The 17,646-nt window shown below is 54.3% G+C and overlaps 2 protein-coding genes across 2 annotated transcripts; both read left to right on the top strand.

The window, feature by feature from the left end:
- Nucleotides 1-2,859: 2,859 nt before the first annotated feature.
- On the top strand, nt 2,860-8,291 carry LOC120762794 (pepsin B). The gene is made up of 9 exons (XM_040085562.1): nt 2,860-2,915; nt 3,854-4,007; nt 4,404-4,521; nt 6,006-6,124; nt 6,431-6,630; nt 6,775-6,897; nt 6,983-7,133; nt 7,717-7,815; nt 7,910-8,291. Exons 1-9 carry the CDS (start codon nt 2,860-2,862, stop codon nt 8,060-8,062), a joined length of 1,173 nt encoding a protein of 390 aa, XP_039941496.1. The 3' UTR covers nt 8,063-8,291.
- Nucleotides 8,292-9,969: 1,678 nt separating this feature from the next.
- LOC120762793 (pepsin B-like) lies at nt 9,970-17,432 on the top strand. Its single transcript, XM_040085561.2, has 10 exons — nt 9,970-10,604; nt 10,966-11,113; nt 11,501-11,618; nt 11,793-11,911; nt 14,039-14,238; nt 15,115-15,237; nt 15,331-15,475; nt 16,503-16,601; nt 16,737-17,004; nt 17,365-17,432. The coding sequence occupies exons 1-9, from the start codon at nt 10,378-10,380 to the stop codon at nt 16,896-16,898; spliced, it is 1,341 nt and encodes a 446-aa protein (XP_039941495.1). The 5' UTR covers nt 9,970-10,377; the 3' UTR covers nt 16,899-17,004; nt 17,365-17,432.
- Nucleotides 17,433-17,646: the final 214 nt, after the last annotated feature.

Here is a 17,646-nt window from a genome sequence, read left to right as displayed (position 1 = left end):
AATGGGATGGTTCTCCGGGCTGGTGACCCACAGGAAACCTTCACAGGACAATCCCTGGTGCTGCTTTCCCTCTGTCAGTTTGAAGCCATCTCCTTTGTCCTGTCTCTCCATCCCCCTGTCCCAAATCCCTCCCCAGCTCCCTCAGAGCCCCTTTAGGTTTTGATCATCAAGAAGTGGCTGATCCTCACCTGGCTTGGGAATTCAAATGCCCGACCTGGAGCCCAACCATTTATTTACAGTTTATTTACCCATCTTTTGCTCACAGGAAGAAGAGAAATTTTTATTTTGATGTGATGGAAGCCGTTCCTGTGGACTGTGACCTGTTTGGGAAATAAAACACTAAAGCAGCTCCTGGAGGATCCGAGGGTGTGTGTGGGTTCATAAACACAGCTGCTCCGGGGGCAGAGAACCATGGAATCCCAGACTGGTTTGGGTTGGAAGGAACTGAAAAATCATCTCATTCCACCCCTGCCATGGGCAGGGACACTTCCCACTATCCCAGATTGCTCCAAGCCCCATCCAGCCTGGCCTGGGACACTTCCAGGGGTGGAGCAGCCACAGTTTGTCTGGGAATTCCATCCCAGCCCCTCCCCACCCTCACAGGGAAGAATTCCTTCCTATTACCCAACCTAAATTTCCTCTCTTTGAGCCTGAACCCATTCCCCTTGTCCCTCACTCCAGTCCCTGATGAACAGCCCCTCTCCAGCTCCCTGCAGCCTATCCCTGCAGATAGGACGTGGAAACAATGAGCTCATGTCCTGGAGTGAAGGTCTGGGATGCTGAGGAAGAGGAGAAGGCAGGACAGGACTGGGGACCACCTGAGCTGTGAGGTCTCCATGGAACCTTCCCTGCTCCGGGTTCCACGGGTGCTCTTGGGTGCTGGGCTCACCCACTGCAGAATCCCGGGAAAGGCGGTGGAGACATGGAATTCCCTGAGCTGGGGCTGGGCCACCAAACCAACACAGAAGAGAAACTGAAAGCAGAGGAGAGGGAATTCCCAGAGCCTGGTCCCGAGGGAAATCCCGCGTGCGCCATCCCTGCTCCGCGCGGGATCACCGGAGCTCTGCTGTCGGAAACCCTAAATCCGTGATTCCTGCTGGAGCAATTCCTCAGTGCTGCCCCACTTTGGGTCAGGACGTGCCAAAAAATGGAATGAGAGCTGCTGAGGGCGCCTCATCCCTGTGCCCCTGTGCCAGGCCGTGCCGGGAGCGGGCGCTCCATTGACGTCCCGATAACCGCGCTCTGCTTCCTGCCAGAATCCGCTTCTTTATCCAGCCTCCAGAACCAGATCTTTCTATCCCTGCTGCTGGCAAACACGGGAATTGCTGTGTGACAGCCTCGACATCCAGCCAAGGACACGCACTCGGTGCTCCCGAGGGAGCGGGATCCGTGCGGAGCGCTGGCACGGCGCCAGCGGCGATAGCGGGGCCGGGCGATGGAGAAGGTGTTTTTCCAAGAGGAAAACCTTTCCAAGGAAACCTTGTCGTGCTTGGATTTGGGATGCGAGCAGGCCTGGAGGAGGTCTGGGAAATATCTGGGTAACAGCCAGAAAATATTTCGGTTATGACCAAAAAAGCTTTGGTTTGTTTGCTAGAAAATATTTAGATGTGGTGGAACTGGACACTGCGACATTTAGATACCGAATTTAGAGACCATATTTAGATACCAAATTTAGATATTTAGATACCAAATTTAGAGACCAAATTTAGATACCACATTTAGATACCACATTTAGATATTTAGATACCATATTTAGGTACCAAATTTAGAGACCAAACCCATTTGGGGCCATTTTCTAGAGAGTATTGGGGTTATAACTCAGAATGTTTCGGTTGTTTTGGGTGCTTGTTGGCAATTTGGGAAATGTGTGTTGGTGGGGGTTTTTTTGTTTGTTTTCGCAGGAAAAAAAAGAGCAAACAAGGAATTTTCTGACTTTCTGGGCTGGTGGAAGGATGTGGAGTGTTGGTTGAACCCCGAGGGTGGGTTGCACCTTCCTGGGGGTTACAGCACCTGCCTTTGGATATAGGATGGGGAGGGAATCGTGCGCTCCACAAAATAAACAAATGAATGGAAAAATGGGTGGTTTCTGTCCAAATAGTGAAAGCAGGAGCAGATAGGACGTGGAAACAATGAGCTCATGTCCTGGAGTGAAGGTCTGGGATGCTGAGGAAGAGGAGAAGGCAGGACAGGACTGGGGACCACCTGAGAGCAAACCGGAGAAGGAATGTGGGAACCATCCTGGAGGAAATGAGAGAGGGAACCTGGGGACCACCTTGGAAAAAACAAGAGAAGGAACCTGGGAACCACCTTGGAGGAGATGAGAGAAGGAACGTGGGGATCAGCTTGGAAAAAACAAGAGAAGGAACCTGGGAATCATCCTGGAAGAACCGAGAGAAGGAAGCTGGGAACCACCTTGGAGGAGATGAGAGAAGGGACGTGGGGACCATCCTGGAAAAGCAGGAGAAGGACCCGTGTCCCGGGACAGCCTCTCCGCCTCCCTCCCCGCTCTCCCCGGCGGCGGAAGGAGGGCAGACAAAAGCGTTCTCCTCCCGTGCCAGGAGCCGCGAGTCCCTTTGTCCTGGGGCGAGCTTGGCGCGGGTTTTGGCGAGCTCGGCCGCTGCCCAGCGCGGTGACGTCCGATCCCCCGGCCCCGATAAGCGCTGCCCCTTTATCGCATCGTTCCCCTTTGATCTCGCCCCCGAGAATCCCCGCTGCCCGAAGCACAAAGCGGCCCTTGAGGAGGCCGGGGCTGCCGCGGGTGCCAACGCCGATAAGAGCCGGCGCTGCCTCCCGGGATAAAAGCGGGAGCCCGGGCGGCGCTGCCGCCTCCCGAGGGGTGAACGCGGAGCGCTCGGCACCATGAAGTGGCTCCCGGTGGTCCTGGCGTGCCTGCAGCTGGCCCAGGGGGCGGTGAGGTGGGTGAGGGGGCGGAGAACGGAGAGCGGGGATGCTGAGCCCGCCTGGGGTCTGCGGGCTGGTGTGGGGTCACGGCCCGGGGCACCTGCTGGGCGTGTGGAGCAGGTCCTGGGATTTGGAGAGCTCCTGGGGACTTGGAGAGCGGCTCCTGGGGCACAGAGAGCTCCTGGGAACATGGAGAGCAGCTCCTGGGGCGTGAGGAGTAGATCCTGGGATTTGGAGAGCTCCTGGGGACTTGGAGAGCGGCTCCTGGGGACATGGAGAGCAGCTCCTGGGGCATGAGGAGCAGATCCTGGGATTTGGAGAGCTCCTGGGGACGTGGAGAGCAGCTCCTGGGGCATGAGGAGTAGATCCTGGGATTTGGAGAGCTCCTGCGGGCATGGAGAGCAGCTCCTGGGGCACAGTGAGCTCCTGGGGACATGGAGAGCAGCTCCTGGGGCATGAGGAGTAGATCCTGGGATTTGGAGAGCTCCTGGGGGCATGGAGAGCAGGTCCTGGGGCATAGGGAACAGCTCCCGGGCATGGGGATTATATCCTGGGATTTGGAGAGCTCCTGGGGACATGAAGAACAGATCCTGGGCATGGAGAGTAGCTACTGAGCATAGGGAGCTCCTGGGGCATGGAGAGCAGCTCCTGGGGCATAGGGAACAGCTCCTGGGGTCCAGAGAGCAGCTCCTGGGGACATGGGGAGCCCCTGACACCTGGGGAGCAGCTCTTGGGCCATGGAGAATGGCTCTTGGAAATGGAGAGCAGCTCCTGGGGACATGGAGAGCAGCTCCTGGGGACGTGGAGAGCAGCTCCTGGGATCTGGAGAGCTCCTGGGACTTGGAGAGCTCCTGTCACAGCTCGAAGGAGCCCAGAGGATGGAGTCTTTGAAAATGCCCAAATCTTCTTATTTCCTGCTGCGTTCTGTCGTGTTTTGTCTCTCTCTGTGCAGGATCAGTCTGAAGAAAGGCCTGTCCATCCGGGACAAGATGAGGGAAGCTGGGGTGCTGGATGATTTCCTGAAGCACATTAAATATGATCCGGTGAAGAAATACCAGCCCAGCCAGGGCTCCGTGGTGAGGGAGCCCATAACCAACCACCTGGATGTGAGTGCCCCACACTCCTCCTCCCTGCCCATCCTTCCTCCTCCCCAGCTGTCACAACAATCTGGACACCCCTGAGCCTCCAGGAGTGAGAAATTGCTTTTTTTCCCCCCATTCTTTAATTGTCTTTTTTCCCCCCACACTCTTAAATTGCTTTTTTTCCCCCCACTCTTTTAAACTTCTGTTCTGAACCTCAAGGAAGTTGCAGCCACAAGGAGCGAGGTTTTTCTGTGTGAAAGGAGCCCACAATAATTATTGAATATTTCATGTTTGGGAGGGAGTTAAACGCAGGGTGAGAGCTCAGTCTGCTCCTGCCTGGTTGGGTCTCAGGTTGGGGATTCCAGGGGGAAGAAGCTCGGTCTGTCCCTGGTCCAATGCAGATTCCCTGTTTTTTTCCAGTCCTCCTACTTCGGGGAGATCAGCATCGGGGAGCCCCCCCAAAAATTTCTGGTGCTCTTCGACACCGGCTCCTCCAACCTGTGGGTGCCCTCCACGGACTGCAAGAGTCCCGCTTGCTGTGAGTACCCCCGGGGTGCTGTGAGCAGAGCTATTAGCGCTCCTAGGAGTAATTAGCACTCGCTAATTAGCCCCGACTATCGCAGCACTGCAGGGCTCCGGGCTCGATGCGTTTCAGAGCATCCCAGCCTGACCGAGCCCGGATGGGTTCAGGCGCCACTGGGTGCCCAAAGCCACGTCCTGGTCCCTGTTCTGCCACGTCCTTGTCCCAAAAACGAGCCCGGGATGCTGCTCTGGGATAGCTGGTGCCTTTTTTGGGAAGCTCAGAGCTCTCTGCCTGGCCAAACGCAGGGTTCTTCTCTTCTTTTCTTTTGTTAGAGCTGGGATATGCAGTTTTGCGTTTGGACTCAGATGTTTATTCATTCTTATCTATGCTGCAGTCCCACAGGTTGTGAGCTCTAGTTAGCAAGGGAGAAAATGGCTCTACCTCTTTCTAAGGTCTTTTAAGCATAAATTCTCCAATTATGGAATGATACCTAAATTATTTTTACTTTTAACCCAATAACCAAACACCTGTGGTCCTCATTGTGGATTTTTTCACCCAGTTATGATACATCACCCAGACCCAGGAAGAAGAAGGTGAAAAATAAGAACTCAGCCTTTGCCCTAAATCCTCCATCCTGCTTTATATAATTACTATATTCTAAACCCTTAAACTCTCAGTTTTTCACCCTGTGATATCACACACTTCTATCCAAACCCCACACCCACAATCCCAGTGCTGTCACTCAATTTTGGGAGCTGTTCCACGGCCTCAGGTCAATGCAGTGTTTGGCTGGGGGTCAGCGGCTCTCAGCACAGAAAGGCTGAAATTCTCAGTGCCTGAGGTTCCAACAGCCAAATCCCCACGGCCATCCCAGGAACCCCAGGGGAGCTCCCTGGCCCTCTGCAGCTGGGCAGAGGGAAGAGGAAACCCGGGAATTGCGGAGTTGATGTCCCACTCCCAGCAGGGCTCATCCCTCATGGAGGGAATGTGACGGGGATTTCACCGTGAGGGGTTTTCCCCTGTGCTTGTGACCCCTGTGATGCAAACACGGAGACAGCAGCTGGCACTCTTTATGGAGTTCAGAGTTCTGCACTAAAGAATTTCGGGGTTATAAATGTAGGAAAAATAGAAAAGCTAAAAATCCTAAGGCATCACCTGGAGAGGGATCCGGGCAAAACTGAGATGTAAACCCCATAGCCTGAAGGAGAGCCACAGGACAGAGGAGCAGCCTGTCCCCATCCCCAGGACCTGCTCCTTGGAATGATCCCAACTGAGCATCCAGCAGTGAAATCCCGCTGCAGCACAGGTCCTGCTCCTTGGGAATGATCCCAATGCAGCACAGGTCCTGCTCCTTGGGAATGATCCCATTGCAGCATCCAGCAGTGAAATCCCACTGCAGCACAGGTCCTGCTCCTTGGGGATGATCCCAATGGAGCATCCAGCAGTGAAATCCCACTGCAGCCCACTCCCAGGGCTTTTCCCTCTTCTCTCTCCCCCAGTCAACCACGCCAAGTTCAAGCCCGGGGACTCGGCCACCTTCACCCCCAGTGGCCGCTCCTACACCGTGTCCTACGGCAGCGGCGCCGTCACCGTCGTGCTGGGCTCCGACACGCTCAGGGTGAGTGCCCCCCGTGCCACCCCTGCCCTCCTGCCTGGCTGTCCCCATGGGGTGAGCCCAGCAGCAGCCTAAGGGCTGATCTCATGCCCTGCGTTGGACAAGCCCTGGGCGGATATAAAGCGTTTATTGCCACCCTCCGTCACCCAGCTGGCCTTTGGCTGGGTTTTAACCCAATTCCTTTTTTTTTTTTCCCAATTTTCCCCTCTGCCTGGTGCTGTTGGCACCAGCTGTGACCCTGCAGCGCTTTCGGAGCAGCAGCCACCCCTCAGGTTTGCCTGGCTGACCTGGGATCCCCTTCCCCTGCAGCTCCAGAGCATCACTGTCACAAACCAGGAGTTCGGGCTCAGCCAGGACGAGCCCACCCAGCCTTTCTACTTCGCTGATTTCGACGGGATCCTGGGCATGGCCTACCCCTCGCTGGCAGTGGGAGGGATGGCCACGGCTCTGGAGGGGATGCTGGAGCAGAACCAGCTCGCAGAGCCCATCTTCAGCTTTTACTTCTCACGGTAAAACCCTTCCAGGGCGTCCTGGTGTGCCCTGCCTGTGCCCAGGAGGGTTCCTTGGGGATTTATCCCTCTCTAGCCCACGTTTCTCACACGGATTTCCCCATCTCTGCTGCTGTGGCTCTGTTTTGGTGGTTTTTTTTGCAGCCAGCCCACCTACGAGTACGGGGGAGAGCTCATCCTCGGGGGTGTCGACCCTCAGCTCTTCCAGGGGGACATCACGTGGGCACCGGTGACACAGGAGCTCTACTGGCAGGTGGCACTCGAGGAGTGAGTGGTGTTTGTGCCTCTGGCTCGATGGTTTCGGGGCCAGCAGGAGCCCAAAGCCACGTCCTTGTCCCCGCTGTCCTCCCAGGTTTGCCGTCGGGCAGTCAGTGAGTGGCTGGTGCAGCCAGGGCTGCCAGGCCATCGTGGACACGGGGACGTTCCTGCTGACTGTGCCCCAGGAGTACCTAGAGAGCATCCTGGAGGCCCTGGGAGCCCAGGAGACCAGCTATGGGGTGAGCGTGGGCGTTTTGGGGGGCCTGGAGCAGGGGGGAGCCTGCGTGGGAATCAGAGCCCAGGTCCCACAGAACACGTGTGGCACCGGCAGGACAAGGGACCGCGGGTGCGACGGGAGGGTGAGGGGACAGCGGGCTGGGAAAGGTGGGGATGTTCAGCCTGGAGAAGGGAACGTTGTGTGGAATTGCTCACAGCCTGTTCCGGGATCGGAAGGGGCTCCAGGGGAACCAGAGAAGGACTCGGGACAAGGGTGCCGGGATGAGGGGGGATGAGTTCAGGTGGAAAGAGAGGAAATCTAGGTTTGATGCAGGGAAGGAATTCCTCCCTGTGAGGGTGGGGAGGCCCTGCAATGGATTTCCCAGAGGAGCTGCAGCCGCCCCTGGATCCCTGGCAGTGTCCCAGGCCGGGCTGGAGCACCCTGGGACAGCAAAAAGTGTCCCTGCCATGGCGGGGGTGACACCGGACGAGCTTCATTGTCACTTCCCACCCAAACCATTGCACGATCCCGGGGTGTGGCAGCGCCAGGGGCTGGCAGCGTTTGTCACCCCGGCGCGCCGTGACCTCTGTCCCGTGCCCGTGTCCCCCCAGTACGCCGTGGACTGCAACGACACGCAGAGCATGCCCCCCATCGCCTTCGGCATCGGCGGCGCCCAGCTCCCGCTCTCCCCCTCCGCCTACGTCCTCAACGTACGTGTGGGACGCGTCCCGGGAATTCCCGGGAATCCTCCCGGGGCCGCCGGGGCCGGCGGCGGCGCTGAGCCCCCGTGATTCCCCTCCGCAGAGCAATGGTTACTGCACGCTGGCCATCGAGGTCACCTACCTGCCCTCCCAGGACGGGCAGCCCCTCTGGATCCTGGGGGACGTTTTCCTCAAGGAATATTACACCGTCTTCGACATGGCCAACAACCGCGTGGGCTTCGCCACGTCGGCCTAGGGGAGGGAGGAGGAAATTCCAGCCCCTCTCCCGGCCCCCAGAGTGCCCACAGCATTCCCAGGGATATTTCTGTTCCTTCCCGTCCCCACCCCTCGGGATTTCTGTGCCGCTGTGTCCTCAACGCCTTCCTGTAATGTGAAAAACGAAGCTGGCTTTCTTGGTAAAATTGAAAAAGTTTAGTAAAAAAGACGATTAGGGGGTAGAAATAAAGCAAATGGTTAATTTAATAAACAATTACGGCGTTCAGCTAAGAGCACGTAGTAACTTAGAAAGCACTTCTTTAAATGTACTGGTTTGTTATAAATTCATCGACCTCTTGCACCTTATTTAAACTTTCCTTGTAGATGTTGGTTTTAACCTCTGACCTCCACCCATTCTATCAATGTGTTTTATTTCTTCTGGTGTTTTATTTCTCTATCCAGTCTCCCACTCCCTGATAACAGAGGTTTAATGAATTCCTCCCCTGGAGCTCTGGTCAGCACCATCTTCATCTGGATAAGAAAATTCAGGAATGCAGGGGGGAAGTTCTGATTTTCTTTTCTGTTTTCCGGTTTAGATGTTATATGAATAAAAGCAGTCTTTATTTTAATATTATGCTATAGCCTAAGAAATACATATATTCATCACACTGCTATTTCTAAGTTTGATTAATAGCAGAAATAAAAGAAACTGTATTAACACAGCAGAGCTTTCCAACGTTATGCATACAGCGTTCATTTTAATATTTGCAAAAAGCCAATAACACGATAATGTGCTTATAAAACGTAACAAATGACATCCCAGATGGTCTCTGAGGCTCCTGGGTTTGTCGGGAGCACCACGAGGGGTTCTCCAGGAAGGTGAGTGCTGGGATGAGCTCCGGGGATAAATCCCCAGGGATGTGCAGTCCCCCCCTCCAGCCCTCGGGGAAGCTCAGGGGGGAAGCCGCTGACTTTCCCCGCAGCTGGAAAAGGTTTGCCAAAGCCCTGTGGTTTATCCGAGCGGGAATGTGAGGCTGTGAGGCGAGCCGTGACACCCAAACGTCCCCTAAACTCCGAGCTGGGGCTGCTCAGCCAGGGAAAAGCCGCGCTGGAGGATCGGGAATTGCGGGGAGGTGTGGCCCAAGGGGATGGGGCGCACCCCGGGCGGGGGGGACCCCGCTCCTTCCCAGAGCTTCTCGGAAGTTCTTTATCGCCAGAGCTGAGTCACGACACCCAAATGACCCCTGAAGCGGGGCTGCTCAGCCTGGGAAAAGTGCGCCGGGAATATCAGGAATGGGAGGGTGCGGCCGAGGGGATGGGGAGCGCCCTGCGCCGGGGGAGGCTGGGTGACCCCGCTCCTTCCCAGGACCCGGAGTCCTTTCTCAGAAGCTCTTTTATCACCTGAGCTCCTTCTCAGATGTGTTCAGGGCTCTGTCACTTGCCGGGGGAAGGACACAGAGTGCTCCGAGCTCGGTGTCAAAATATTGACACAGGCTGAGAGCTGAGACTGAGATTAAGCGGGCTCGGACAGCAGGGAAGGGCATTCCTCATCCTCCTCCTTCTTCTCCTTCTTCTCCTCCTTCTTCTCCTCCTTCTTCTCCTCCTTCTTCTCCTTCTTCTTCTCCTCCTTCTTCTCCTCCTTCTTCTCCTCCTTCTTCTCCTCCTTCTTCTCCTCCTTCTTCTCCTCCTTCTTCTCCTCCTTCTCCTTCTCCTTCTCCTTCTCCTTCTCCTTCTCCTTCTCCTTCTCCTTCTCCTTCTCCTTCTCCTTCTCCTTCTCCTTCTCCTTCTCCTTCTCCTTCTCCTTCTCCTTCTCCTTCTCCTTCTCCTTCTCCTTCTCCTTCTCCTTCTCCTTCTCCTTCTCCTTCTCCTTCTCCCTTCTCCTTCTCCCTTCTCCTTCTCCCTTCTCCTTCTCCTCCCTCTGGAACAGGAATTTCCCGCTGGAAACAGGGTGGTGGTGGCAGGAGGGGACCAGCGAGGGCTGGCCCCGTCCCTGCAGCTCTCTGCTGTCCCCTTTGCTCCCGGCGGGATCTGCCCAGGCCAAGGCAGATCCATCAGGATGCGACGGAGGAACAAGGGAAACCCGGGGTGGGGGTTTCCTGAGCTTCTGATGATTCCAAGCATCATTCCGTGCCCAAAAACTTGGATGGAAGCAGCCAGCAGGTCTGCGGGCACCTGGACCACCTGGACCACGGCTGCTCCTGCCCATTCCCAGAGCACCAGCAGCTGGAATTTCCCTTTGCTGGAAAGGCTGCGTGCGGTTTTTGCCTTTGTTTTCGGGAAACCCGGAGCTGGGGCTGAGGGAGGGAGGAAAAGCCTTCAACTCGGTGATAACGGCCGCCTTTCGCTTTTTATCAGATGTCCCGTATTTGGTCTCGGTATCAGGGGCTGGGTGAGGAGGGAAATCAGGCGGTGACGAAGGCGAGGGTGGGAGCAGGGATTGAGGGCAGGGGGAAGGAGCTGGGCACGGATCTGGCCATTCCCAGCCTGTCCCGGCCCCGGAGCTGCCACCGAGCCACCGCCGGGGACATGTGGGGGCTGGCGCTGGCCCTGCTGTGCCTCCCGCTCGGGGAGGGGATGCTCAGGTGGGTCTGGGGGCAGGTGGGGTGAGGGTGGGGGCTCTGGGGGCAAGGGAGGATGAGGGGTCTGGGGGTGAAGATGGGAGTCAGGGGTGAGGACAGGGGGTCTGGGGGTGAGGATGGGGGTTGGGGATGAGGATGAGGGGCCTGGGGGTGAGGATGGGGGGTCTGGGGGCAGATGAGGATGAGGATGGGGGTCTGGGGGCAGGGGGGATGAAGGATTTGGGGGCAAGGATGAGGGGTCTGGGGGTGAGGATGAGGGGCCTGGGGGTGAGGATGAGGGGTCTGGGGGTGAGGATGAGGGGCCTGCTGCAGAGGGGCTCCCCCCGGCACAGGGGGTGCACAGGGGGGTCTCTGCACCCCGCAGGATCCCCCTGAGGAGGGGCAGGTCTGTGCGGGAGCTGATCAGAGAGGAGCTGCCCGAGGGGCTCCTGAACACCCTGCCGGGGGACCCGGGGAGGAAATACCAGCTCCGAGGCGCTGTGACTTATGAACCTCTGCTGAACCACCTGGATGTGAGTGCTGAAGGTTTTCCTTTCCCCTCTGAGCCGGCTCAGGTTTTTGGGGAGCCCTTCTTGGCTTTCCTGGCTCCTGGGGGCTCAGCTCACTCCCACTCCCCAGGTCAGGGCTTTGGGAAGGGTTTTTGGGGGGGTTTAGGCTGGCCCCGAGGGCTGGGAGCGCAGGAAGCCTGAGCTGGATTTGGGACAGAGAAATCCTTTCTCCAAAAGATCAGAGCTGATGTTTCCAGGGCTGTCCCACGTTCCTGAATTTGTCCAGGACAAATCATTGTCCCTTTCTGTGCTTCGGAGCCCTCCAGGCCCACGAGCAACAATCCGGGGCTCAAAAACCTTATGGAAAGAACCAGGCAAGGAGCAGAAACCCACCCAAGTTCTCGTTCACAGACCTTCTACTTCGGGGAGATCGGCATCGGGACCCCTCCCCAAAACTTCCTGGTGATCTTTGACACCGGCTCTGCCAACCTCTGGGTGCCCTCCACCTACTGCCAGAGCCCAGCCTGCGGTGAGCACCCCTGGGGGACACCCCTGGCAGCCGTGACAGGGACACCGGTGCCACCCGAGGGCGTCTGGGGCCACCAAACTGGCGGGACTGGTTTGGTGCCCCGTTCCCCGCGCAGCCTGTCCCGGTGGGGATGGCTGTGACCGACCTGGGGGCTGTCACCTTCTGTCCCTGCAGAGGATCACGCCAGGTTCAACCACAGCCTGTCCTCCACCTTCCTGGGCATCGACGCCAGCTACACCCTGAGCTACGGCTTTGGGGACGTGTCGGTGGCGTTGGGATGTGACACTGTGACAGTGAGTTAAAAACTCGGCCAGTACCTTAAAAAGTACCTTTTTAATCTGGGGATTGGCTCCTGGTTAAATTAAGGTGTGTCAGCGTGAATTCACTCCTAGACTGGGATCTGCAAACAAACCCTAAAGAAATCCATTCCCAGCCCTAAACAAACCCATTCCCAGCCCTAAAGAAACCCATTCCCAGCCCTAAACAAACCCATTCCCAGCCCTAAACAAACCCATTCCCAGCCCTAAACAAACCCATTCCCAGCCCTAAAGAAATCCATTCCCAGCCCTAAATAAACACATTCCCAGCCCTAAAGAAACCCATTCCCAGCCCTAAACAAACCCATTCCCAGCCCTAAAGGAACCCATTCCCAGCCCTAAAGAAACCCATTCCCAGCCCTAAATAAACACATTCCCAGCCCTAAAGAAACCCATTCCCAGCCCTAAACAAACCCATTCCCAGCCCTAAACAAACCCATTCCCAGCCCTAAAGGAACCCATTCCCAGCCCTAAAGAAACCCATTCCCAGCCCTAAAGAAATCCATTCCCAGCCCTAAACAAACCCATTCCCAGCCCTAAACAAACCCATTCCCAGCCCTAAACAAACCCATTCCCAGCCCTCTGGGTTTCCCAGCCTGGCTCTGGGATAAGGGAAGAATGTCTTTGTCCACCAGGATTTGCTTTGGGTCCATCTGAGCTTCCTCAGGCAAATGAGCAATGCTCCGTGTGAGACTGGCACGCAGCGAAAATGTGATTTTAAACCCATTTAAGAGGCAAAACCTGTTTGGTTGGGGGGTTTTTTGTTTGTTTGTTTGTTTTGGGGGTGGGTTTTTTTTGGTTTTTTGTTTGCTTGTTTGTGGGTTTTTTTGGTTTTGTGAGGTTTTTTTGGTGGGTGTGGGTTTTTTGGGGTTTTTTTGGGGGGTTTTTTTGGGGTTTTTTTTGTGGAATAAAAAGAGTGAGGGGAAAAAACCATGGGTCAGTGTTGGAATCCCGGGCACTGAGAATTCCAGCCTTTCTGTGCTGAGAGCCGCTGACCCCCAAGCAAACACTGCACTGACCTGAGGCCGTGGAGCAGCTCCCAAAATTGAGTGACAGCACTGGGATTGTGGGTGTGGGGTTTGGATAGAAGTGTGTGATATCACAGGGCGCAAAACTGAGAGTTTAAGGGTTTAGAATATAGTAATAAATATATAAAGCAAGATGGAGGAATTAGGGAGGAGGCCAGTCCTTTTTCACCTTCTTCATGGGTTTGGGTGGTGTTTTGTTATTGGGTAGAAAAATCCGCATTGCCGGCCATGGATGGTTGGTTATTGGGTTAAAATTAAAAAATATTCAGGTGTTATTTCTTAATTGGACAATTTATCCTTAAAGGGCCTCATAGAGAGGTAGAGACAGAGCTGTTTCCTACTTTGTTCACCAGAACTCACAGCTTGTGAGACTGTAACACAGATAAGAACGAATAAACACCCGAGTCTGAACAAGAAACACCATCTCAAGCATTTAATCCCGACTCTGGTAAAAAAAGAACAATAAAACGTGACAATTCACTCCTGACCCCATCAGCGACAGGGACAGAGCCTCTGCCAGTGCAGAGTCACCTTTGGTGACCAAATCCCGACGTCTCCCAGCATCTTCCCTCTCCCTGTGTTAGGAAAATTAATCCACGAACGCCAGAGGTTTATGTCCAAAAAGGAGCCAGAGGAGTGCTTTTACTTTATTCCAATAAAGGGAGAGGCCATGGGGCACTTCCCCTGGGGTCTCTCAGTTTTTCGGAGGACGCAGCCTCCTTTTTATCCCAATTTCCCGGCCGCATTTCCCTCTCTCTTTCCCCCTTGCCTGAGGTACCTGAGAGGTGCAGACTTCCCCAAATGCCTAAAACCTAAAACTCCCCTTTTAATGTATAAACCCCCGCTAATATTTAATTCTTACGGGATTTATGGGTTTTCCCCACTGTTGCTTTCATCTTTCAATATTCCATTTCTTTTACGAACAAACCCATGCTTTGTTTTTAAAGGCAAGTATCTTCTTTTCCATCCATCCACCGGCAGAATCCTTCAGATCGTTCCTCTCATCTCTCAGTTTTACCCACCAGCAGACCCAGGGCTTGTTCGTAAAGACAAATCTCATTCCTCTCCCCCGCAGATCCAGAACATCACCCTCAGGGACCAGGAGTTCGGGCTGAGCCTGGACGAGCCCAGCAGCCCCTTCTCCTACCTGGGCTTCGACGGGATTTTAGGCTTGGCTTACCCGGGCGTTGCCATCCCCGGCTTCCCCACGCTGCTGCAGAATTTGCTGCAGCAGGAGCAGCTCAGCAAACCCATCTTCAGCTTCTTCTTCTCGCGGTGAGAGCCCCAGGCACAGCCCGGCTCCGTCCTCCCCTCCAGCCACAGCTTCTCCTCGCGGAGCTCCGCGGGGCAGGAGTTTGGGTTCGGGGCTGATTTGATACAGATTTTAGCCCGGTTTTATTCAGATTTTAGGTTGATTTTGTGTCTTTCCAGCAAGCCCGGCATGTAATTGTGGTGGGGGAGTCGTCACGGAGCAGAAATTCAGATTTTTGATCTGATTTTGGGGCTGATTTTGTCTTGCCAGCAAGCCCGACATATAATTACAGTGAGGAAGTCATCACAGAGCAAAAATTCCAAATTTGGGCTGAATTTATTCAGATTTTGGCCTGAGTTTGGGGCTGGTTTGGGGGCTGATTTTGCGTCCTTCCAGCAACCCCGACATATAATTACAGTGGGGAAGCCATCACAGAACAAAAATTCAGATTTTGGGCTAAATTTGTTCAGATTTTGGGCAGATTTTATTTAGATTTTGGCTGATTTTGGAACCAATTTTGGTGCAGATTTTTGAGTCTTTCCAGCAACCCCAACATATAATTATGGTGGGGAAGTCATCAGAGAAAAAAAACCAAAAACAGATTTTGGGCTGATTTTGGAGCTGATTTTGGGGCTGATTTTGGAGCTGATTTTGGGGCTGATTTTGTCTTTCCAACAACCCTGACATACAATTATGGTGGGGAAGTCATCAGAGAAAAAAAAACAAAATCAGATTTTGGGCTGATTTTGGGGCTGATTTTGGGGCTGATTTTGTCTTTCCAGCAACCCCGACATATAATTATGGTGGGGAAGCCATCAGAGAAAATAAAAAATCAGATTTTGGGGCTGATTTTGGAGCTGATTTTGGGGCCGATTTTGGGGCTGATTTTGTCTTTCCAGCAACCCCACCTACAATTACGGCGGGGAAATCATCCTGGGCGGGGTTGACGCCCAGCTCTTCTCCGGGGAGATTTTCTGGGCTCCGGTGATCCAGGAATTTTACTGGAAGATCGGCGTCGAGGGGTGAGCGCTGCACCGCCCAGCTCGGAGCGAGTTCGGGGGTTGGTTTTTTTCCCCAACCTTTTCCCAACCCCTTTTTTCCTGCTGCTTTTCCAGGTTTTCCGTGGGGATGGAGGTCACTGGATGGTGCAGCCAAGGTTGTCACGGGATTGTGGACACGGGGACTTTCCTGCTGACGGTGCCAGGTCCCTTCATGCCAGCGCTGCTGCGGGCTCTGGGTGCCCAGGAGAGCGACCGTGGGGTAGGTGGGCAGGGTGAGGATGGGGCTGAGATCCCAGAGAGCCCAAAAGAGCAAAAATATCCCGCCTGGAACAGGCCTGGAGTGGGGGGAAAGGAAATAAATTGATAAAATGAGGGCTGGAGTCGGGGAAAAATGAAATAAATGGATAAAAGTGGGGCTGACACCATCAGGAACAGCGCTGGAACAGGGCTGGAGTGGGGGGAAAATGAAATAAATGGATAAAAGTGGGGCTGACACCATCAGGAACAGCGCTGGAACAGGGCTGGAGTGGGGGGGAAATGAAATAATTTGATAAATTATTAAGGAGTGGTAAAATGTGGGTCTGGAACCATCAGGAACAGCCCTGCAACGAGGGGAAAATTAAATCATTTCATGAATGGGGGTCTGGAACCACCAGGAACAGCCCTGGAACAGCGCTGCAATGAGGGGAAAATGAAAATAAAAAAGATAGATGTGGGTCTGGCACTGTCAGGAACAGCCCTGGAACAGCGCTGGAGTGGGGGAAAAATGGAATAATTTCATGAATGAGGGTCTGGAACCATCAGGAACAGCCCTGGAACAGCGCTGCAGTGGGAGAAAATGAAAATAAAAAAGATAAATGTGGGTCTGGCACTGTCAGGAACAGCCCTTCAGTGGGGGAGAAAGGAAATAGTTTGATGAATGTGGGGCTGGCACTCTCAGGAACAGCCCTGGAACAGCGCTGCAGTGGGGGAAAAATGGAATAATTTCATGACTGGGGGTCTGGAACCATCAGGAACCATCCTGCAGTGGGGGAAAAACGGAATAATTTCATGACTGGGGGTCTGGAACCATCAGGAACCATCCTGCAGTGGGGGAAAAACAGAATAATTTCATGAAGGGGGGTCTGGCACCATCAGGAACAGCCCTGGAGCAGCGCTGCAGTGGGGGAAAAAAATGAAAAAACAATTGACAAACGTGGGTCTGGCACCATCAGGGCTGTGGTGGGCACTGAACAAAGGCCAGTGCCAGCCCTGGCTGTGCTGAGCCCTCCTTGCCTCTCCTGCAGTTCCTCGTTGACTGCAGCACCGTCCCCAAAATGCCCAGCCTCTATTTCGCCATCGCCGGAGCCTGGTTACCGCTGCCTCCCTCCGTCTACGTCCTGCAGGTAGGTGGATTTCCCCCAGCCCAATTTTTGTGGCAGAATCTGCTGTTCTGCCCGGGTAGAAAAATCAGAGTTCCTTTTCCGGAGTTTCTGCTGCTTCCTGCGACCGATTCGGATTATTTTTTTTTTTCTCCCCAGAACGATGGGATTTGCACGGTGGGGGTGGAAAGCACCTACGTGTCCTCTGCCAGCGGCCAGCCCCTCTGGATCCTGGGGAACCTCTTCCTCCGGCAGTATTATTCCATCTTCGACGTGGCCAACAACAGGGTGGGCTTTGCCACGGCGTCCCAGGGATGCTGAGCAGCATCCGGGGGGGATTTCAGCCCTGGAAAAAGCTTCTCCTCCTTCGGATGCGGGTGTGGTGATGAGCTGTGAATAAAAGACTGAATCCAACTCAGCGCTCCAGGTTTCCAGGCACTTCGGGAGCTTTTGGATCGCGGCAATGACCAATTTGTGTGGTGTTTTTTGGGGGGTTTTTTTTGGGGAGGGGGTCGGGGTTTTTGGGGTTTTTTTTTGGTTTTTTGGTGGGTTTTTTTGGTTTGGTTTTGTTTTGTTTTTGGCGCTTTTTTTGGTTGTTGCCTGTTGGGTTTTTGTTCGGTTTTGTGGGGTTTTTTTGTTTTTTTTTTTGTTTTGGGGGGTTTGTTTGGGCATTTTGGGTTTTTTTTTGGTTTTTCATAGCCTTTTTTTTTTTAGGGGGAGGGGTGTTTTGTTTTTGTTCTTTTTTTTATTATTGTTATTTATTTATTTTTTATTTCACGGGACCCAGATCCTTGCTGGAGCTGCCTGGGAGGCCGGGATGAGTGGGAGAATTTCAGGCTGAGCCCTGGCTGGAGGCTTCGGGAACCAGTTTGGAGCAGGACGAGCTGCGTGTGAACAGCTCCGGGTTCCTTGGGGATTTTTGTTTTTTTTCTTTCCAAGGGGGTCTTGCCCACGTGTATTTGCAAATAAATGAAGGATTAAATCAGGGATTAAAGTGTCACGCAAAGACGCTGAGGCTGAGGAAAACCCCCTGGGTTTGTTCTCCGGGGGTAAAACTCACAGCTGCAGC

The sequence above is a fragment of the Hirundo rustica genome, chromosome 24 (assembly GCF_015227805.2).
Source record: "Hirundo rustica isolate bHirRus1 chromosome 24, bHirRus1.pri.v3, whole genome shotgun sequence".
Lineage (NCBI taxonomy): Eukaryota > Metazoa > Chordata > Aves > Passeriformes > Hirundinidae > Hirundo > Hirundo rustica.
The sequence above is the reverse complement of the archived record's forward strand: the minus strand, read 5'-3'. Positions and strand labels throughout refer to the sequence as shown.